At 40.5% G+C, this 16,572-nt stretch overlaps 2 protein-coding genes across 2 annotated transcripts in view; both read left to right on the forward strand.

Annotated features, from left to right (window-relative positions):
• The window catches only part of pam16 (presequence translocase associated motor 16), a 359,227-nt gene that overhangs the window by 107,502 nt on the left and 235,153 nt on the right, over positions 1 to 16,572 (forward strand). The gene's annotated exons all lie outside the window — the stretch shown is intronic.
• Positions 1 to 16,572, forward strand: part of LOC108886140 (ras-related protein Rab-26) — a 50,693-nt gene that overhangs the window by 15,712 nt on the left and 18,409 nt on the right. Inside the window, exons 3-5 of the mRNA XM_018680819.2 lie at positions 5,036 to 5,077; positions 7,067 to 7,133; positions 13,180 to 13,232. Coding sequence (XP_018536335.1) covers positions 5,036 to 5,077; positions 7,067 to 7,133; positions 13,180 to 13,232 — 162 coding nt within the window. The remainder of the gene's footprint in view (positions 1 to 5,035; positions 5,078 to 7,066; positions 7,134 to 13,179; positions 13,233 to 16,572) is intronic.

Raw genomic sequence — 16,572 nt, forward strand, 5'->3', positions numbered from 1 at the left:
TGCATATATTCATGTCTGGCAGAGGAGGAACACTCAAGAAGAGAGACTTGTAAAAACTGAAGGACAGGCAAGAAATGTTGGAGCTCAAGCCAACAGCTTGCCCCACAGCCTGCTCTGTCCTGTGAATCAGCCACATTATTCACCACCACACATGATCCCAACAAACACACAACCATATACTGCTGTGTTGCCATTTTTGATGTGTATCAGGCCAGCATGTGAAAAGATCCTGGGGAAGAGCTTCAGAGAGGTCAAGGCTCGCCCTCACAGTATTCCGCTGAATAATGCATCTGTGATACAGCATCAGAAAATGCTGTGTGTGTATGTGTGTGTGTGTATGTATGTACTGCCCAAAGGCGTGTTTGGATCCCAGCAAGTGTCTGCGTTGGTGTGAGAATGTTGCTACAGGTTACAGGTAAAAGATCAAATATAACGCAGTGGCTTTTTCCAAGAAGGAGCTTTAATCTGAAACATGGACTGATGTAAGATGGGCAAAGTTGTACAGATAAATCAGTAAATCTCCCTCTTGGATTTGACTCCTGAATGTCACATTTCAAGGCTTTACACTCTGTGGAGTGCAATTCAGGAAAGTGAGGCAGAGAAATAAATCAACACAATGCCACAAGGTCTTCTATCTGGATTGTGCTCTTGCATATACGTACATATTATCCAATGCTTTGTGGTGCCAGATGATGTTGCAATGTGACCAATTTTATGTTGTTGAATTCTAGTTTGTTTATCTTAAGTAGCACTCCCGCTCTACCAGTGCCGTGGTCTCAAAAGAATCGAACGAACAAGCCAGCATTTTTGCAGCAAGGGCAGCAGTTGCTCTGAAAGGGCCCACTGCTCTTTCAATTAGTCTCTGTTTTTAACTTCACCAAGTCGCCCAAGTGAAGAAGGCCATAACAGGAAGGTTCCGGCTATTACGCTCACTGCACAGTCAGGAAGTGTTTTGGGGGGGAAGCAGACTAAGATTTTTTTTTTTTTTTTTTTTTCAGTCAGAGTCAGAGTTGTGACTGACAAGTGCAAAACATCCCCTCACAGCCCTGCACATCTGCCTATAAAATCTAGAAAAAAATAAATAAATATCTTAAATATATTTGTAATTTTGTGGCTGTATTTTAACCACTTCACTGCTTTTCACAGACAGTTATCACCAGATGAAATCATGGTTACCGCACGAGCTATGGCCTCTTTGCTAACTGTGCAGAGTCAGCGAATATAGCCCATCAATGAACGAATCCCACAGTGGCTATAGGTTGTATTATCCGTGTGTCTGGTGTAATATGATTTATTGTGCTATCTTTGTCACTGGGAGAATATCCAGTGCATCTTAATTGAAAGTATTTGTAAAAGAGTGTCTTGTGGTTTGAAAATGCTGACCAAGCCATATCCAGAGGAGAGGAGAGGAGAGGAGAGGAGAGGAGAGGAGAGGAGAGGAGAGGAGAGGAGAGGAGAGGAGAGGAGAGGAGAGGAGAGGAGGCCCTATTTGTACAGTAATGTATTAATAACAGTCTGTGAAATTAACAATCATTTCCCATTGAAAATGAAATATGTGTAATCTGCCTCTTAAATAACTAAGGTGGGTGTTTGCTTCAAATTTGCCACATTATAAATGTTCCACTTCACACATACTGTCCAACCATAACAACAGTAAGTTAACAATTACATTAAGATAATAATAGGCTGCATAAATGTCATGAATGCAGGCTGTAAGCTACTGGCATTTTACCCATAGCAGTAGGTACAAGTGTTTGAGAGTATCTTCCTTTGGCTGATTCAATTTAATGGCATCAAATTACATGTCTGATACTGAGGTGCTCCAGTTGTAGGTCAATTATGATCTGAACTCAACTAAAGCATCTGTAAAACACAAAACAAATTTCTCACAGGAAATGGCCAAAAAAAAATGAATTTGCACAAGACTGCTTTGACCTGAGATTCAGTAGGGTGTAATATAAAGACCAACAGAGAGGAAAGGAGGGAAGGGAGAGAGAGGAGTGATTTATTTTTTTTTTTTAAATTGGTATGAAGTAGGTGATCTGCTATCATAATCATCAGTCAACTTCTTTGAAAGCCACCTGATAAAACATGTGCCTCTCTGTAGCGGACAGGGAGGGCGAAAGGGCCGAGTGTTTTTGTACAGCATGTGAGAGTGTGTGCATATGTCTGCGTCAGCATGACTTAGAAAACTTGACAGCCGGGAGTTGGGTTGACTGCAGAGTAGAACACCCTGCCTCTCTGTGTGTCGCTGCCCTCAATTTATTTCCTCCACTGCTTTGATTTCTGACGTGTGTTGTTGCCTTCAGAGTGAAAGGGGAGACATTGAGGAACAATACCATGCAGGTTCTCTCTCATTATTCTCATCCATACTGCGAATTTGTCTGATACACATCCTTTTTCGTGGCCATCATGCTTCTGTTCTTTGCCTCACGCCTCTGCCATTAATGTTTTATTGCCTCACACTTCACAAGCCCCTCTGAAAGCCCCTCATACATTTGTAATTTATGATCCCTGAGAAGTGCTGTTAGAGTCATTCTGTACCAACTGTACCTTCTCACTCATGTACCTTTGGGGAGGGGCAGGAGAAGATTATGGGTAACATCCAGTGCCTGGTTGGTAAGTAGAGCACTTTGTATTTGAAGATGTTTTCTGTTTGGAGGGTGTATACTGTAGCTCAGGGAAATGAAATTGACCTGAAAAGTGGTGCAAGCTTCTCAGCCAGCCCCCTGTAAATTGTGAGCAAATTGTAACAACACAGAGCAGAGATGCGTCAGCTTGAAAGATGTTGACGCTTGAGAAAGTTTTGAAAGTAAAGTGAGTGAGAGTGTTGCTGGGAAGTGTGATTGACAGTCTTTAATCTACAATACCTTAATTCCCTTCCACTGTAGACTCACATGTATAAGCTTCTCAAATGTTTCTTATCCTGCTCAGTCCACACTCTTAGCCTATTAAATCTGTGTTGTTATTTTCTCTTCTGGCTGATTTCAAATATTTCCTCTTTAAAAAGTCAACATAATTATTGGTGTAATCAAGCTTGACTAACCACCCAAAATCCTCACCACTGTGCGATCATGAGCCTCTTTTTCTGGGTCACTAAATATTTATGAAGCCTCCAAGCACAATGTGGGTGGTTGTTAGTGACAATAACATCATGGAGGAAGTCTTTTGAGACTGTGATTCCTATCAGAGCATACTTACAAACTAGCTTGCAGCTCGACTTCCCCGTGAATATGTATGAGATTCCTCCTTTGTGACTCGCAAGGAAGTAAATCAAGCGAACACGTCAACAAAGGCTGTGTCTATTTCTAAGTGCTCTCCTGGCAGATTAGCATCTTGTCGGGGTTGAATATCTTCTGTTTCTCCTTGGGGAGCAGAGAATTAGAAGGTCAGCAGTGGCTTTCAGGAACAGCTCAGAGGGGATGATGGTGAGGGGGAGTCTCTAGCGTTGCCTTGGAACCAGGTGAAGTAATCCACACTGTTGTACTGGGAGGCCTGTATGTGGGTCACTGAAGAACATCTTGACCTCCTCTCTTCTAAGACAATGGGAATGCATGTGGTGGAATGTGTGGATGGATATGAAAAGCTGTCCTCATTCATGTTGATAAACACATGTTCAACATGCACAATAATCATTTTTTTCTTCATGACAGTCATTGATTTTACAAGTGTTTCCTCCAGACCTCAAACCATTACTTTATTAATCGATTAGTCCTTTAACAGAAAATTAATCAGCAACTGTTTTGATGATTGATTAATCATTGAGTCTTTTTTAGCCACGCTAGCTTTAGGGATGGCAAGGTCGATCAGTCTCCTGTACCACCTTGATCCAGACTGACAACAATTATTAAATGGATTGGATGAATCCTACTGATGTTAGTGATGCCCTGACATTTCCTCTAGTCTAGTGAGGTTAACATTTTTTGCTTTTAGTGAAAAATCTGGACAACTATGAGATGAATTGCCATGAAACTTAATTCAAACTTTTATATCCCTCTCAGGATGACTTGTAACTTTTCACTTAGCACCAACATCAGGTCCAAATTTAGATTGATCCTGTTCTTTGGCCTATGACTAAACAGTATAATACAATGTTAATACAAAATTAATAACATGCCGTCAGCCTCAGTTGGTCTTTGTGTTTATTGATAATAAGCAAATGTTGGCATGCTAACGCTTTACACTAAGATGCTGGACCTGCTGAACACTGCCTTGTTAGTCTTGCCATTCTGAGCATGTTAGCATGCTTATCTCAAAGCACTGCTGTGCACTGCTGAGGTTGTAGGCTACTTAGCCTCAAGTACTTGCTAGGACTGTAGACTCTTAGTCTTGACCAAGCAAAAATATTAATCATTTTCTGCTTCTCTGCTTCTCTGCCTCTCTCTCCCTGATAATGAAAAAATCATTAGCTGCAGCCCTAATTTTCTCCACGAAGAGGGGAAAGTGTGGTGTAGTGTAGATCAATAAGACGCACTGGTCCGCCAGTTGTGGGAACGTGAGTGATGTTGATCAATGAGTTGAAGGGCTCCCCTCCACAGTCAGGGTATTTTTAACTTAAAACAAGTCATCATTTAGACTGAAGTTAATTTGATGTCAGGTTGTTTAACCTCTGTGCACCCAGCTCTCAAGCTAGAGTCAACCTCTGACCTGGGAAACTGCACATCCATTTGGCTGCACTTCGCTTTGCTGTGTGGTGGAGTAGATCGAAGCTGAGATCAGAGGAACGTCTCCCTAAGAATGAGGAGACGGAGGGAGGCTAGGAGAGCAGAGGGGGTTAATCCTCTAGAGGAAAGAGGCGAGGCTTCATCAAAAGGTGCCAAAGTAAGGTGGAGACATGCAATATTGATAGAGAGAGGAGAGGGAAGTATGGTGGGTAGATGAGATGGACTGTTCAGACAGGTGTCTGACCACAAACACACACATACTGACACACACCTGAGGTTGTGTCTCCCATACACTGAAAAAGTTGTTGCTAGTTGGGAAAAAATTTTAAATTTAGGCACTGTCACTTATTATGTCTTGTGTTCATTTCCAGAATAAAGTCCTGAACATTGATGGAGTCAAGGTGAAGCTCCAGGTAAGAACTCTAATTTATCCTGACAATCATTTCAAAACAAACTGTAGCAACATTTCTCTAATAGATGTCAAAGGAAAGCTGAATAAGAATGGTGCTCTGCTGCCTGTGGCATTGTAGCCACCTGTCAGATCCTGTTTCCAACCTCCCCTGTCTTCTAGCGCTCCATGAAAAAAAACAAAACAATTTTACAGTGGCCCCTAAGAAAAAAAACACATACAAGAAAAGCACAAGCATAAAGGGAAACACTACAAATCCAGACAAGAAACAAATTTGAAAACATATGCCAAAAGGGAAAACTGATGCAACCCGAGTTGCTACACTGGAAGTGCTATGCAATGCATATGGACTCAGTTTGGTAATTTAGTTTTTCTTGTTGCATGTGTTTTCCTATTTGTGTGTGTGTGTGTTTTTTTTCATTTCTGGATTCAGACTGTCTTTGCTTTCTCCCTTTTGTGTTTTGTCCTCTAAAGCCACTGTAATTTTTAGCTGAAGATTGAAGTAAAGCACTGTCTGCTGCTTTATTTTTAAGCACAATCAATGATCTGGACACAAAAAGCTTCTGAAAGATAATTAGGTTTTATCCATCTCTATGAATTCTTTCCATTAGGCTTTGAGCTTTCATCCCTCCTCCACACTTCATTCAGTTTTTTGAGAACTGGCACCCATACTAGGAACAACTCAGCATTGTTGTATGTTTGATATTTCTGTCAAACAGAGCAAGTAATTATGTGAATCATCCCTAATGATCTTAATTAGGGGTTGATGGAGGCTGGTGGAGAGGGCCTTTGCTCTGTGATGTATTCATTTGGGGTTAATTGGCTTAAAGGCAGTTCTCAGAGCAGCCTGTAGCCTACAAACACACAGAGAGAGTTATTTTTCTTCCTATAATTGCCATTCTTCATTACTGCCACTTGGATCCTGAGGGGATGATTGCCCCAGGGGGCAATCAGGAGGCAGAGCCAGCATCAAAGCTGACATGTCTCAGGGAGAGGAGGAGGAGGAGAAAGTAAATTGGTTAGGTATGCAAAGGAAATGATAACGCTTGTCTCAAAACAGGTGCGTGCTGGAAAAAAATGACCAAAAAAAATCGAGGGATTATTGTTCACACATAAACCAAGTGAGGGGTGCAGTCAGCTTGTACAGGTCTGCTCAAGAGACGGGAGAAAATGTAATTGCCATTGGAGCCAAACTGAGACAAGAAACAGTGCTGCCTGATGGGAAAAAGAAGGGCTTAATTAGTCTTATTCCACTGTTGCTGGAGAAGGAGATAAATTGCATTGACCATGGCTGATTTTCATTCAATATCATGATCCAGACTGAGTGAAGAATTAGAAATGATGTTAAAAAATAAAAGCAAAGCAGAGTTATCAATTATGACTTGAGCATTGGTTAATTAGTACTTAATGGTTTTTCCACTATATCGCACATATGCAGCATTAGCTGTGACCTTAAAGCAGCAGTAATCCATAATAGATCAAATTACAATGTGTAATGAGAAAGGAGACGCTTGTGACGGACCCACAGAGAATTATCGCCCAGCTCTGCAGTTCCTCTTACCTCTACAGGCCATTTTAGCCTCTTCCAGAGACCTTATACTTATTGTTCACTCTCACAGCTTTCTTCAAGCATGTTTTGCAAAAAAGTGGAGCATTTATGAGGATGAGCTATATGACGTATGCATAACAAGCCTTTACACATTAACCATAATGACCTTACACTGATAGCATGTTAGTGTTGTGTTCACAGCTTGCCACAGCCAGTTGACAAAAAAAAAAAACAGTTAATGCAGCTTTAAGCACAGATCTTTCTTACTGCCAAATTCATAAGACAGTGAACTGTACAATAGTCCTTTACTGGTATCAAAGGAGTAAATTGAATGGATGGTTTCACAATGAGCTGCGGCAGACTGACAGAGCAAACAGAAGACTTATTAAAAAGATAGAAACTCCTCTCTAGTCAGTGATTACCTTCCTCTCTCCTTCTCTGCAGATCTGGGACACAGCTGGACAGGAGCGGTTCCGCAGTGTCACTCATGCCTACTACCGTGACGCCCATGGTGAGACACACACACATATACACACTAGAATCCACATTTGGGACTGTTGTAACACAGATTTTTTTTTTTTTTTTTTTTTTTTTTTTCTAATTAATTTTAAGATGTGACCCTTCAGGCACTTGACATGCAATTCAGGCTAGTGTCCTGGTTCAGATTAATGGACTCACTGCAGTATGGTTTTGGTGTTTGGGATCAGTGCTTGACTAGACTGTATACATTGCACTCTTAATGTGCATAAAGGTACAGTGAAAAGTTGTTTTTAGGGAATTTTGTCCAGACCCATTGCTTTGCCGCAAAAATAAAGTTTTATTGCAGTTATAATTCACAGCTGTGTTAGTGTCAAGGTGGAGATGAGATTGTTTTTCTTCCACTGTGTAGTATTATCAAGCACCAAGGTTTTACAACTCCTCTCCTGAGACGGAAGGACAACACATTCAGGATTCATGGCACCCTCTGATAATCTGTAATCAGTCATCACCAACAGGTGTGTGTTTGTGTATGCGTCCGCATGTGTGTATGTCTACTTTTTATTCATCATGATGTCATTAATAGCCATGCAGGTCCGTTTAGAAAGCTCTAAGTGGTAACACTCTGTTGATTTCTCACAAAGCTGGTAATCAAGGCAGGGGTGCTTTTTGGAAATAGCTTGAATCAAATGTGCATAAGCTGGTGGTGTATGAGGCATAAAACCTTCAGCAATAAAAAAGCATAATACAGTCTGGTTAGTCATCTTTTATCCTTTTTTTCACTATCCAGGTGAGTTGATGTTTGAAAAAGCCAAGTAAAACACACACATAGTGTTGAGGACTGTGAAGCTAATATTCAGGACCAGGTGCAACCCAGAGTGTACACACATTTTTCTCATGATACTATCATATTCCCAGATCACACATACTACTAAATCATACACAGGAAGTGATTCAGTGAGTAACAGCTTTATATGAAATGCACAGCTTCTCTCTGAGGGGGGAAAATGGTGGCTCTGCTCCTTTTTTGGCAGCAGGATTTGATATTCTCACAATGTTGCCATGTGTGTTTGTCATTTTGTCCCCTCATATGTATGGAGAATGCATAACCTGCTTTGGTCTTTTAATCTCTGGGCAGTCAGGGATCCCTGTGCGATCAAAGGAAAGTTTTACCATCTGGACTGTGTGTCTGCATAATCCATTTAACTTTTACGCAACTTAAGCAGGGATAGGTTTTGTGTGTGTGTGTGTGTGTGTGTGTGTGTGTGTGTGTGAGGAGGTGGGTGGGTGGGATCCACTACATGCATACATGATTCAGTGAGTGTAAATGATCTGTGTCTGTGTATTATCGTCATTATGCATGTCATGGTTTGGCGGTCAGCCTGCATAATTACAGAAGGATTTATTTGCGTCTGTCTCCTGAAGGAAAGGGACCCTGGTGGACTTTTAGCAGGGCTAGTTTCAGGCATGACGCCCGGAGCATATCTTCCTTTGAAAACTGCATCTCCCATCTTTGGAGTGTAACCTTATACATTTCTGTGTCAGGAGTTTCAATGTCTTTTCCATTACAACCATGAAGCATATCACAGCTGCGCTGTCTATACCACAGAGCACAGTGTTACATCAAAGATGTCCACACATCCTAATTATCACAGATGTGACCTTTTAAATGCTGATCACCTTCTCACCTGTCTGTTCTAAGAGCTGGAGCGACAAAAAGGATTAGCAAATAGCCTCTGGTATTACTGGCGAAAAATATTTTAGATAAGATCTGAACATGGAACTTTATTGGCTACCCTTGTAAGAATTATGAAAGCTTGACATTTCCATTTAAATGAAGAATTTTAAAAACATTTTTATGCCTAATTGCAGCACCACAGTAAAAGTTGAGTCATCGCTTGAACACCCATGTAGATACAGAGCCTATAAATGCTGCTGACCGTGATTCACTGCGATTTTGTCAAACCTGAACAAACGCCTGTTTTAGCAGCAAACTGCCAGTGAGCCTTTGAAGACTGTGGAGCCTTGTACAGTGGTTTCCCCAGCTTTCGGTATTTAGTTCAAACAAAAGCACATACATTTTGATCTGCCTGCTTACCTTCGTACTGTGTACTCTTGACTGTCTCTGTGAGCCTTCCGAAAAGCAAACTCAAGTTTCTATCTGTAAAGGATACTTTGTTTCTCAGCAGTGAACTAATAATGTAACACAAGCGTTCGTTGTAGTTTTTAGACTAAGCCTCAGTGACTTTTTTCATTGCTTAAAGCACTGTACATCTGTCTACACCAAAGTATCTCTTTGTGAAGCAAGTTGACCTTGGGCAAAGCCATTGATTGAATTGTGCATGAATCTTTAAAATACTCAGTGTGGCACAGGGTAAAAAAAATGAACCAATAATTGTCACTGATAATGGTGCTCATCTATCTAGAATCTGAAAATGATACAGCCAAGCTTTAAGCAGGAAGATTAAGGTGCAATAAGTAATATTTGTATGTTCCATAGCAGTTAATTCTTAATGAACATAATGTAATTATGGTGGTGTAATAAGGTCATTGATCAATTCTAATTACTCAGAAGTTGTCCAGTGGAGTTTTCCTGTAAACAAACATAAGTTATGTTTACTTTCAGTGTTTCAAACCAAAATGCACTGTGTGTATACTTTGGGTCTAAGAGTCATGTTATGTGCTTTCTCTTCCAATTAAAACATTTTTTCAATATTTAAAATCCTGCATACCTCCATGGATATTTTTTTTTCTCCACTGCCATTGCTGGCACATCGGTGATAGGATGTGAATCATGATGTGCGAACAATCATGCAAAATACAAAAAAACATTGCTTGTTTAGTGCTACTAGTGGTCAGACTCCGTAGGGTACATATAAAGCGTATTTTACTCCACAAGATGAAGAGCATTGGTCCACTATACTGGACTCAGTTACTGTACTGATTAATCTTGTTGATTCTTGTCTTTTATCCATATGACAGCACTTGCTCTTTTGCCACAGTAATCACTGATTGGCTGGTTAGACTCAGACTTGTAATAAGAGATGAATCTTGGCTTGCCTGAAGTAAATAAACAATGTTGCAGCAACATTTTGTTACAGTTAGCAACACCAGTGCAAGATGCTGTATTTTGAACAAGAAAATAATTGCCAAGTCTGACAGCACCCCAAGCTCTTAATAATTAATGTTGAAGGTGTACTATGTTTAATGCCAAAGGCCACAAATCAAATTCTGCTTAGGGTCCCAAAAACACTTGGACCAGCCGTTGGTTACTGTAACAGTTTTATGGTTTATTACTGTTGTATTTATAAGCAACAAGATTGATGTTTCAGCCACAGACAGTGACATTATGGTGCACTGAAGGATTTACAGGTCACTCAGTTTGCTTTCATGACCTAAAACCCATTTACACACAACTTGCAAACGCACACTCATCCAAGAAGCCGAGGTGGAGAATGATAAATGGAGCTAATTGTTGCTGCCACAACTTTTTCAGGGCCAAGGCAGAGCTGCAGGCAGAGAGAGTCCAGAGCTAAAGTGCCGCTGCATCCAGAGAGAGGATGAGTGTGGGAGGGTGGAGGGACTGCGAGTTAGGAGAGGCTCTGGAAGAGGACGCAGTGAGAGAAGCATGCAGAGAGGATTATTTTAGATGTTGGTGGATAGTCCATGTATCTGCTGTGTGGGAGAAAGAGTGTAGACATTCATCAGATATTTCTCAGCTCATTTTTGTGTAAAAATTCTGGGTATTATTTTGTTTTGGTTTTCAGAATGCTTATCTTGGTTTAGCTTGTTTATGTTTACTGTGATAAAACAGAAAAGTTTTAAGCACAGTTGGGGAAAAAAACTTTGGTGATAAACAAGAAAATTAAACAGGCAAAACGCATAGAGGAAATGTAAATTACAGGTTTGCTCAGGAGAGGTCTTTGGATAAAAATAAAAGTCTGCAAAACATTTCTCATCAACAAAAAAGGCGTGCAGTGTCCTGGATGAAACAAAACAATGGGAGATGGTTCCCACATTATGCCTGGAAGCCTCCCTTTTATGTGGTTATTTTAGACAACCATTCATTTGACCCATCTTAGATTGATGGAGGGCTCTGCCCAGGGGAGAGAGGGATCTGTGCTGTGTTGGTGATCTCTATGGAAATTGCAGATTTGCCTCCAGCTCAAATTAAAGTCAAATTAAAATGCACACTCTGCAATTTTTTCCTTCCACTTAGTCTTTGACTTGTTTTTGTTTTCACCTTCTTTTAAACCAGTCATTTGACAAATGATTCAGCCAGTGACCTGAATGCTGGAGCACATGCTGACATCTGGGGAAAAGGACAGTCTAGAATACATCTGTGTTTAACTGAGGCAGATTTCCAAAAACTATTTGCAATGTTTCCTAAACCAAGGCTGTAATGCCTGTAATGTTTGATGCACTAACATTTTGATTACTGTAGGCTTCATAATGTACTGTATATTTTAATGAAAAGCACTCAAATTGAAAATTATATTACAAAAAGATTCATACAATCCAGGATGCAGGAACTGTTTGTGTGAGGGGAAAGAGAGTTTAAATGTGAAGCAGAGACACACAGTCATGTACTCATCATAAAGACTTTTCCAATTCCCATTGCTGTTCTCCTATCTGTGTTGTTTTTATATTTCTCTTCATGGTTGTCCTTGTTTTCACCTTTAAGGTGTCTTTACCAGTTTAGCTCTTTCCCCTGTATTGCTGTATTGCTTTTTGTCCCTGCTGTTGCTTTTCCTTTTCACATCAAGTCTCTCTCTATTCCGCACTCGCAATCTCCCCTCATCTCTTCATCCAAACCTCAGTTTCACTGTTCCATTTGCCAGTAAATCTTCCATATAATGAGACTTCTTGATTGAATCCATTGTTTCCAGTGTTAAAAAGAAAACAGATGGTCTGTATATTTTACACACACTACAAATTTAACAGTCGAGGCTGACCTTTACAGATGCTGGAATATTATTAAAAACAGCTTTTGGAGAGGATGTTTAACACACCTGACAGAAAGGGAATTAATGAATCTACACACACACACACTTTAAGCAACAGTCACGGTGGTTTATGATTTTCAGTGTTCTGACTTCAACCATAACAGATAGCAGGAGAGTGAGAAGCACCTCCAGGACAAGTCTAGCGGCGCTCGGCTTTATTACACAGCTGTCAATCTGTATCATGCTCATCTTTCCTGTGCCACCTCTTTCTCAGCTGCACAGCCCCTCACTGTTTCTCCCAATACCTGCACTCTCTGTACATAGATGGCAGGACATGGACTGAGGCATCTGTGCAGTTCAAAAGGTCCTTTCACTCTCATTTTCATTTTCCTAACTTATCCCGTAAATTGGATTTATCATAATACGAGTAAACAGAAACAGAGCAATGGTGCTGGGGTGCCATATTTCAAATTCTATCTCATGCATTCTGGTCTTTTTCTGTGTTTTTTTTATAGTATAAATTATTTAGTGGATCCAAAGGGATAAGTCTGATTATTTGCCTGTTTGATAATTAGTTATACTAAGTTTGAAAATGAAAATAACCTGGGTGTGTGTAGGTAGAGAGAAGTGATCTTACTAGACATCTGTGGACCGCTCCTCATCTCTGCTTCAGGCTAGCGACATGAGGCTAGATTAGCTGCTGCAAACTGTCTGTGGTTGAGCTGTATTGTGGGTAACGAAGGCACCAGGTTTAACAAGGAAGAAGAACATGTGAAAAATATGTCTGTGGTTCTTTTTTTTTAAAACTGTCTGTGACCTGACAGCTTTTTAAGGGTGCAGTACTAAATCAGTGGGGTAATCTTTTAATTGGGCTATTAAGGGTCAAAGTCATGTGCCTAAATGTGACACAAGACTTTGTCAGGCCACGAGAGGGTACTCGAATTAATCAGCCTTGTGTTCAAACTGAAAATGAACTCTTTTAAAATTTAATTTGAAAGGGAATTGAGGCATCAGGGTTAAAGATTAAATTAAACATTTGCTGAGAATTCTTTCCATCAGACCCTTTTACATTATGAAATGATTTAGACATGAGTTTTCAAATGATACACTTGAACTTTTCTCTGTGTCTTTCAGCTCTCCTGCTGCTGTACGATGTCACCAACAAAACATCCTTTGACAACATACAGGTAGGTTGCTTTTTGTTTGTTTGTAGCTCTGCATTCAAAAATCACATAGTATCCAGAAGCCTCTGGATGATCGTGTGTTGGAGCTGCCAACCTCATTTTTATTCCCTCACTTCTTTTTCATACTTTCCACAAACAGACATTTTAATTCTTTCATAACCACATAACCAAATGTCACACCTGACATGGTCATTTGAAATTATTAACTTTACCTTGGCCCATCAGATTAATTTCATGAATTGAAAGGCTGTGGTTAGATCATGACCACATCTGTTGTCACAGAAGGCTGAGTAACATGTCCTTCGTTATTGGTGAATGAATGAGGGGATGATACAGCTTTGTAATACTAAACTGCCAAATGTTTTATTCAGTCAGTGTCAGTCTCATTATTAACCTATATTTTCATCAAAATCAGTCCATGTGACAGATGGTTAAATGGAGAGAGAGCGATCTGAGGGTCTCCCATCATTTTGCTGGGTACCAAAGAAAAGAGGGGAAAAGAAAACAACAGAGCAAATAGGAGCCAGTAAATTGAATGTGATTTAGTGTGAAATAGCATGGTCAGCTTTTAGTCCAAACTTTATGTTCTTTCTATAGACCTGAGGGACTATTCAGGTGTCCATTCATCTGGCAGATCTCCAAGACTTTTCTTCATTCCTCTCTTTCTCTCTCCACTGGACTCTAATGCCTACAAAGATGGGAAGAATATATGATGTTAAATGTGACTTTGCATGACTGTTTCTGGCAGCGCAATTGCCAGCAAGTCATTACTTAGCATTTAGATTGCATTTGAAATCCTAGATGGTAACCACAAAGAGTCGATGCGTTAAACTTGACCTCTCTGCGGCTGTGTCTTCTCTGTGTCCTCTTCTTTTACCTCCATATTAAACTGAAATGTAATTTCTTTTATGAAGCAATTTAGTTGAGTTAAGTTATATTTTATGAGTCCCTGTGGGGAGATTTGTCTTCTGCAATTGACCCATCTTAACTATGTCTGAACAGTGGGCAACCACACTGTCTGGGTCAGCACGAGCAGTATTCATAAAAGGCTTACTTTAGTGTGCGGGGAAACCATCATGTAGTGAACATGCTAACTCACCACAGAAAGACCTAACTGAACCATGATGGGGTTTGAACAGAGCCACCGCCACTGAGCCACTGCGGCGCCTGTTCTGTTTGTTGGCACAGACTGTGAAATGGTCGTGCTTTATGAACTCTGACAACAGGAACGCTGGAAACAGATTAGATGATGGTGGATGAAACTGATAAGAATCACCTGAGCACTCATGCAAAGGAAACCAGAGAATTTTATTACCTACATGCGCAGATAGACTGGATACACAGCTTCATAAACTGAGACCTAACACCAAAGGTACAGAAACAATTGTGTTGAGACCAAATAGCTTTATTTAAAAATGGTTTTGTTCTGCAGAACACAGCAGTTGGCAAAACTAAGCATAATCTAATCATGGCTGCCCAGACATATTCTCTGTATTGGTTCAGATAATTTTAAAAAAATGATTCAGTACTAAACCAACACAAGTGGTTTGTCATATAATACTTATGTATTTTGTAAATAGCGATACTTCTAAGCAAGTGGGGAAAAAAAATATCCAGCAACACAGGGAGGGAGGATTTGAAAAGATACAGAGAACTCAAACTGTGAATACATTCTTCCAATCAATGAAATTAATAATTCATATCTTAATCAATAATGAAAATATGTATTTGCTGCCCCACTGTACTGAACTGAACAAAAATCATTATCTTCCTTGATGTCAGGAGAAGAAGGCTAAACAGCACCACTTATCCCTTTTCTCATTTTGCCAGCTGTATAAGTCAAACAGCTAGCAGTTAGGACCATAAAATGGCAGCTTTTCAGCGACATCTATCCCCTCCATTACTGTCCTTCATGGCACCACTGCTGTCAGAGAGACTGAAGTTGTGCCAGCTGGTGTCACTATGTCATCTTACCTGCTGTTTCCCTCTGTGTAGTAAGTGTACCCTGCAGCAGAAAGGGGGGCAATTTTCAACCACTTTAATTGATACCGGTCATCATATAAAATGGCTCTTTCAGAGCAGCAAAGGGGCTGTGAGGGGAAGGAGAGGTTATTCTTTGTCACCAGTCTCTGTCAGAGAGGTATGATGGGCCCATCTGCCCTGAGAGATCATTAAAGCAGAAAAGGTGTTGCTTTAGCTCCAGGTGTGAACAGGGGCTCCAGGAGAAAGGGAAGAAGGATGGATGTATATGAGTGCAGATGCAGAGGGAAGGACATGAGTATGTTGGAAAGGCAGTAGTAGAAGGGAAGGTGAGTAACTGTCAGCCGCCTGAAATGAAGTTTCCTACTTTCTGGTGATGGTGTAGCTACAGAGGACCTTTTAGCCTTTGTCTTCTTTCTTCATGGTCCAATGCTTTGCTTTTATAAAGAGGTCATTTTTGCACAATAGCCTCCACCTCAGCCAACTGAGACAACACTGACACACATTACTTGCAACACTGTCCTTCACACTGCTATGTCCTGAACTATTCAGTGTATGAGCATTCACTGTTATCTGTGTACAAGTGTATAAAAATAAGTATACCAGACACAAAAACACTATACCCAAGTGTGCTCTCAGTATGATCATGTTAAAAGAGATTGTCCTCTTGTAACAACAACAACAAAAAAGAGCCCTAGGTCGTCTGTGGAAGCAGCTGATTACAAGCCATAGTTACGTTTTTATTGTTAGGTTTATTTTGTCCCTCACGAATGCTGTCTGTTGCCTGGCCTGAAGGGCACTAGCTTGACTCACCCCTAGCTGCATGACTGAGCTCTGTATCACCCATTCAACTTAATGTCCTCTCATAATTTCCAAACTGTTACACAGTCCAAAACAACAAATTAAACCTCTCACCCTTTGGGGGTCATTTCTGACCTCTAACAGGCAGACAATTTAAGAAACTTCTCTGTCAAAATGTCTGCAATGATCAAGGTCTCTTCCTATACATGCCTTGATATAAGAAAAGACTCAACACTTTCTTGATTCTTTGTTGTGTTCTATTAAACAAAACATAAACCGTTTTTAGTCCCCAGAGACAAATTAAGGGTAATCTTATGAGGAACAGCTTGACAAGTCCTTCCCTGCCCTGCTAAGCCTTTCCTCCTTCCTTTGTCATCTTCACTCTAACATTCAGTCAGTGTCTATTACAGCGAGGAGATGTGCTGGCGGTAAGCTACAGATGCCTGCTGGCACACTGCTGCCTAACAAGCACTAACTCATGTTAATGAACGCTAATGGTGATGAATGCCAGCTCTGGAGGAGATGGAGAAACGAGAGTGGCAAATCATTCTCTTCTCTTCCG

Source organism: Lates calcarifer, linkage group LG11 (assembly GCF_001640805.2).
Source record: "Lates calcarifer isolate ASB-BC8 linkage group LG11, TLL_Latcal_v3, whole genome shotgun sequence".
NCBI classification, from domain to species: domain Eukaryota; kingdom Metazoa; phylum Chordata; class Actinopteri; family Centropomidae; genus Lates; species Lates calcarifer.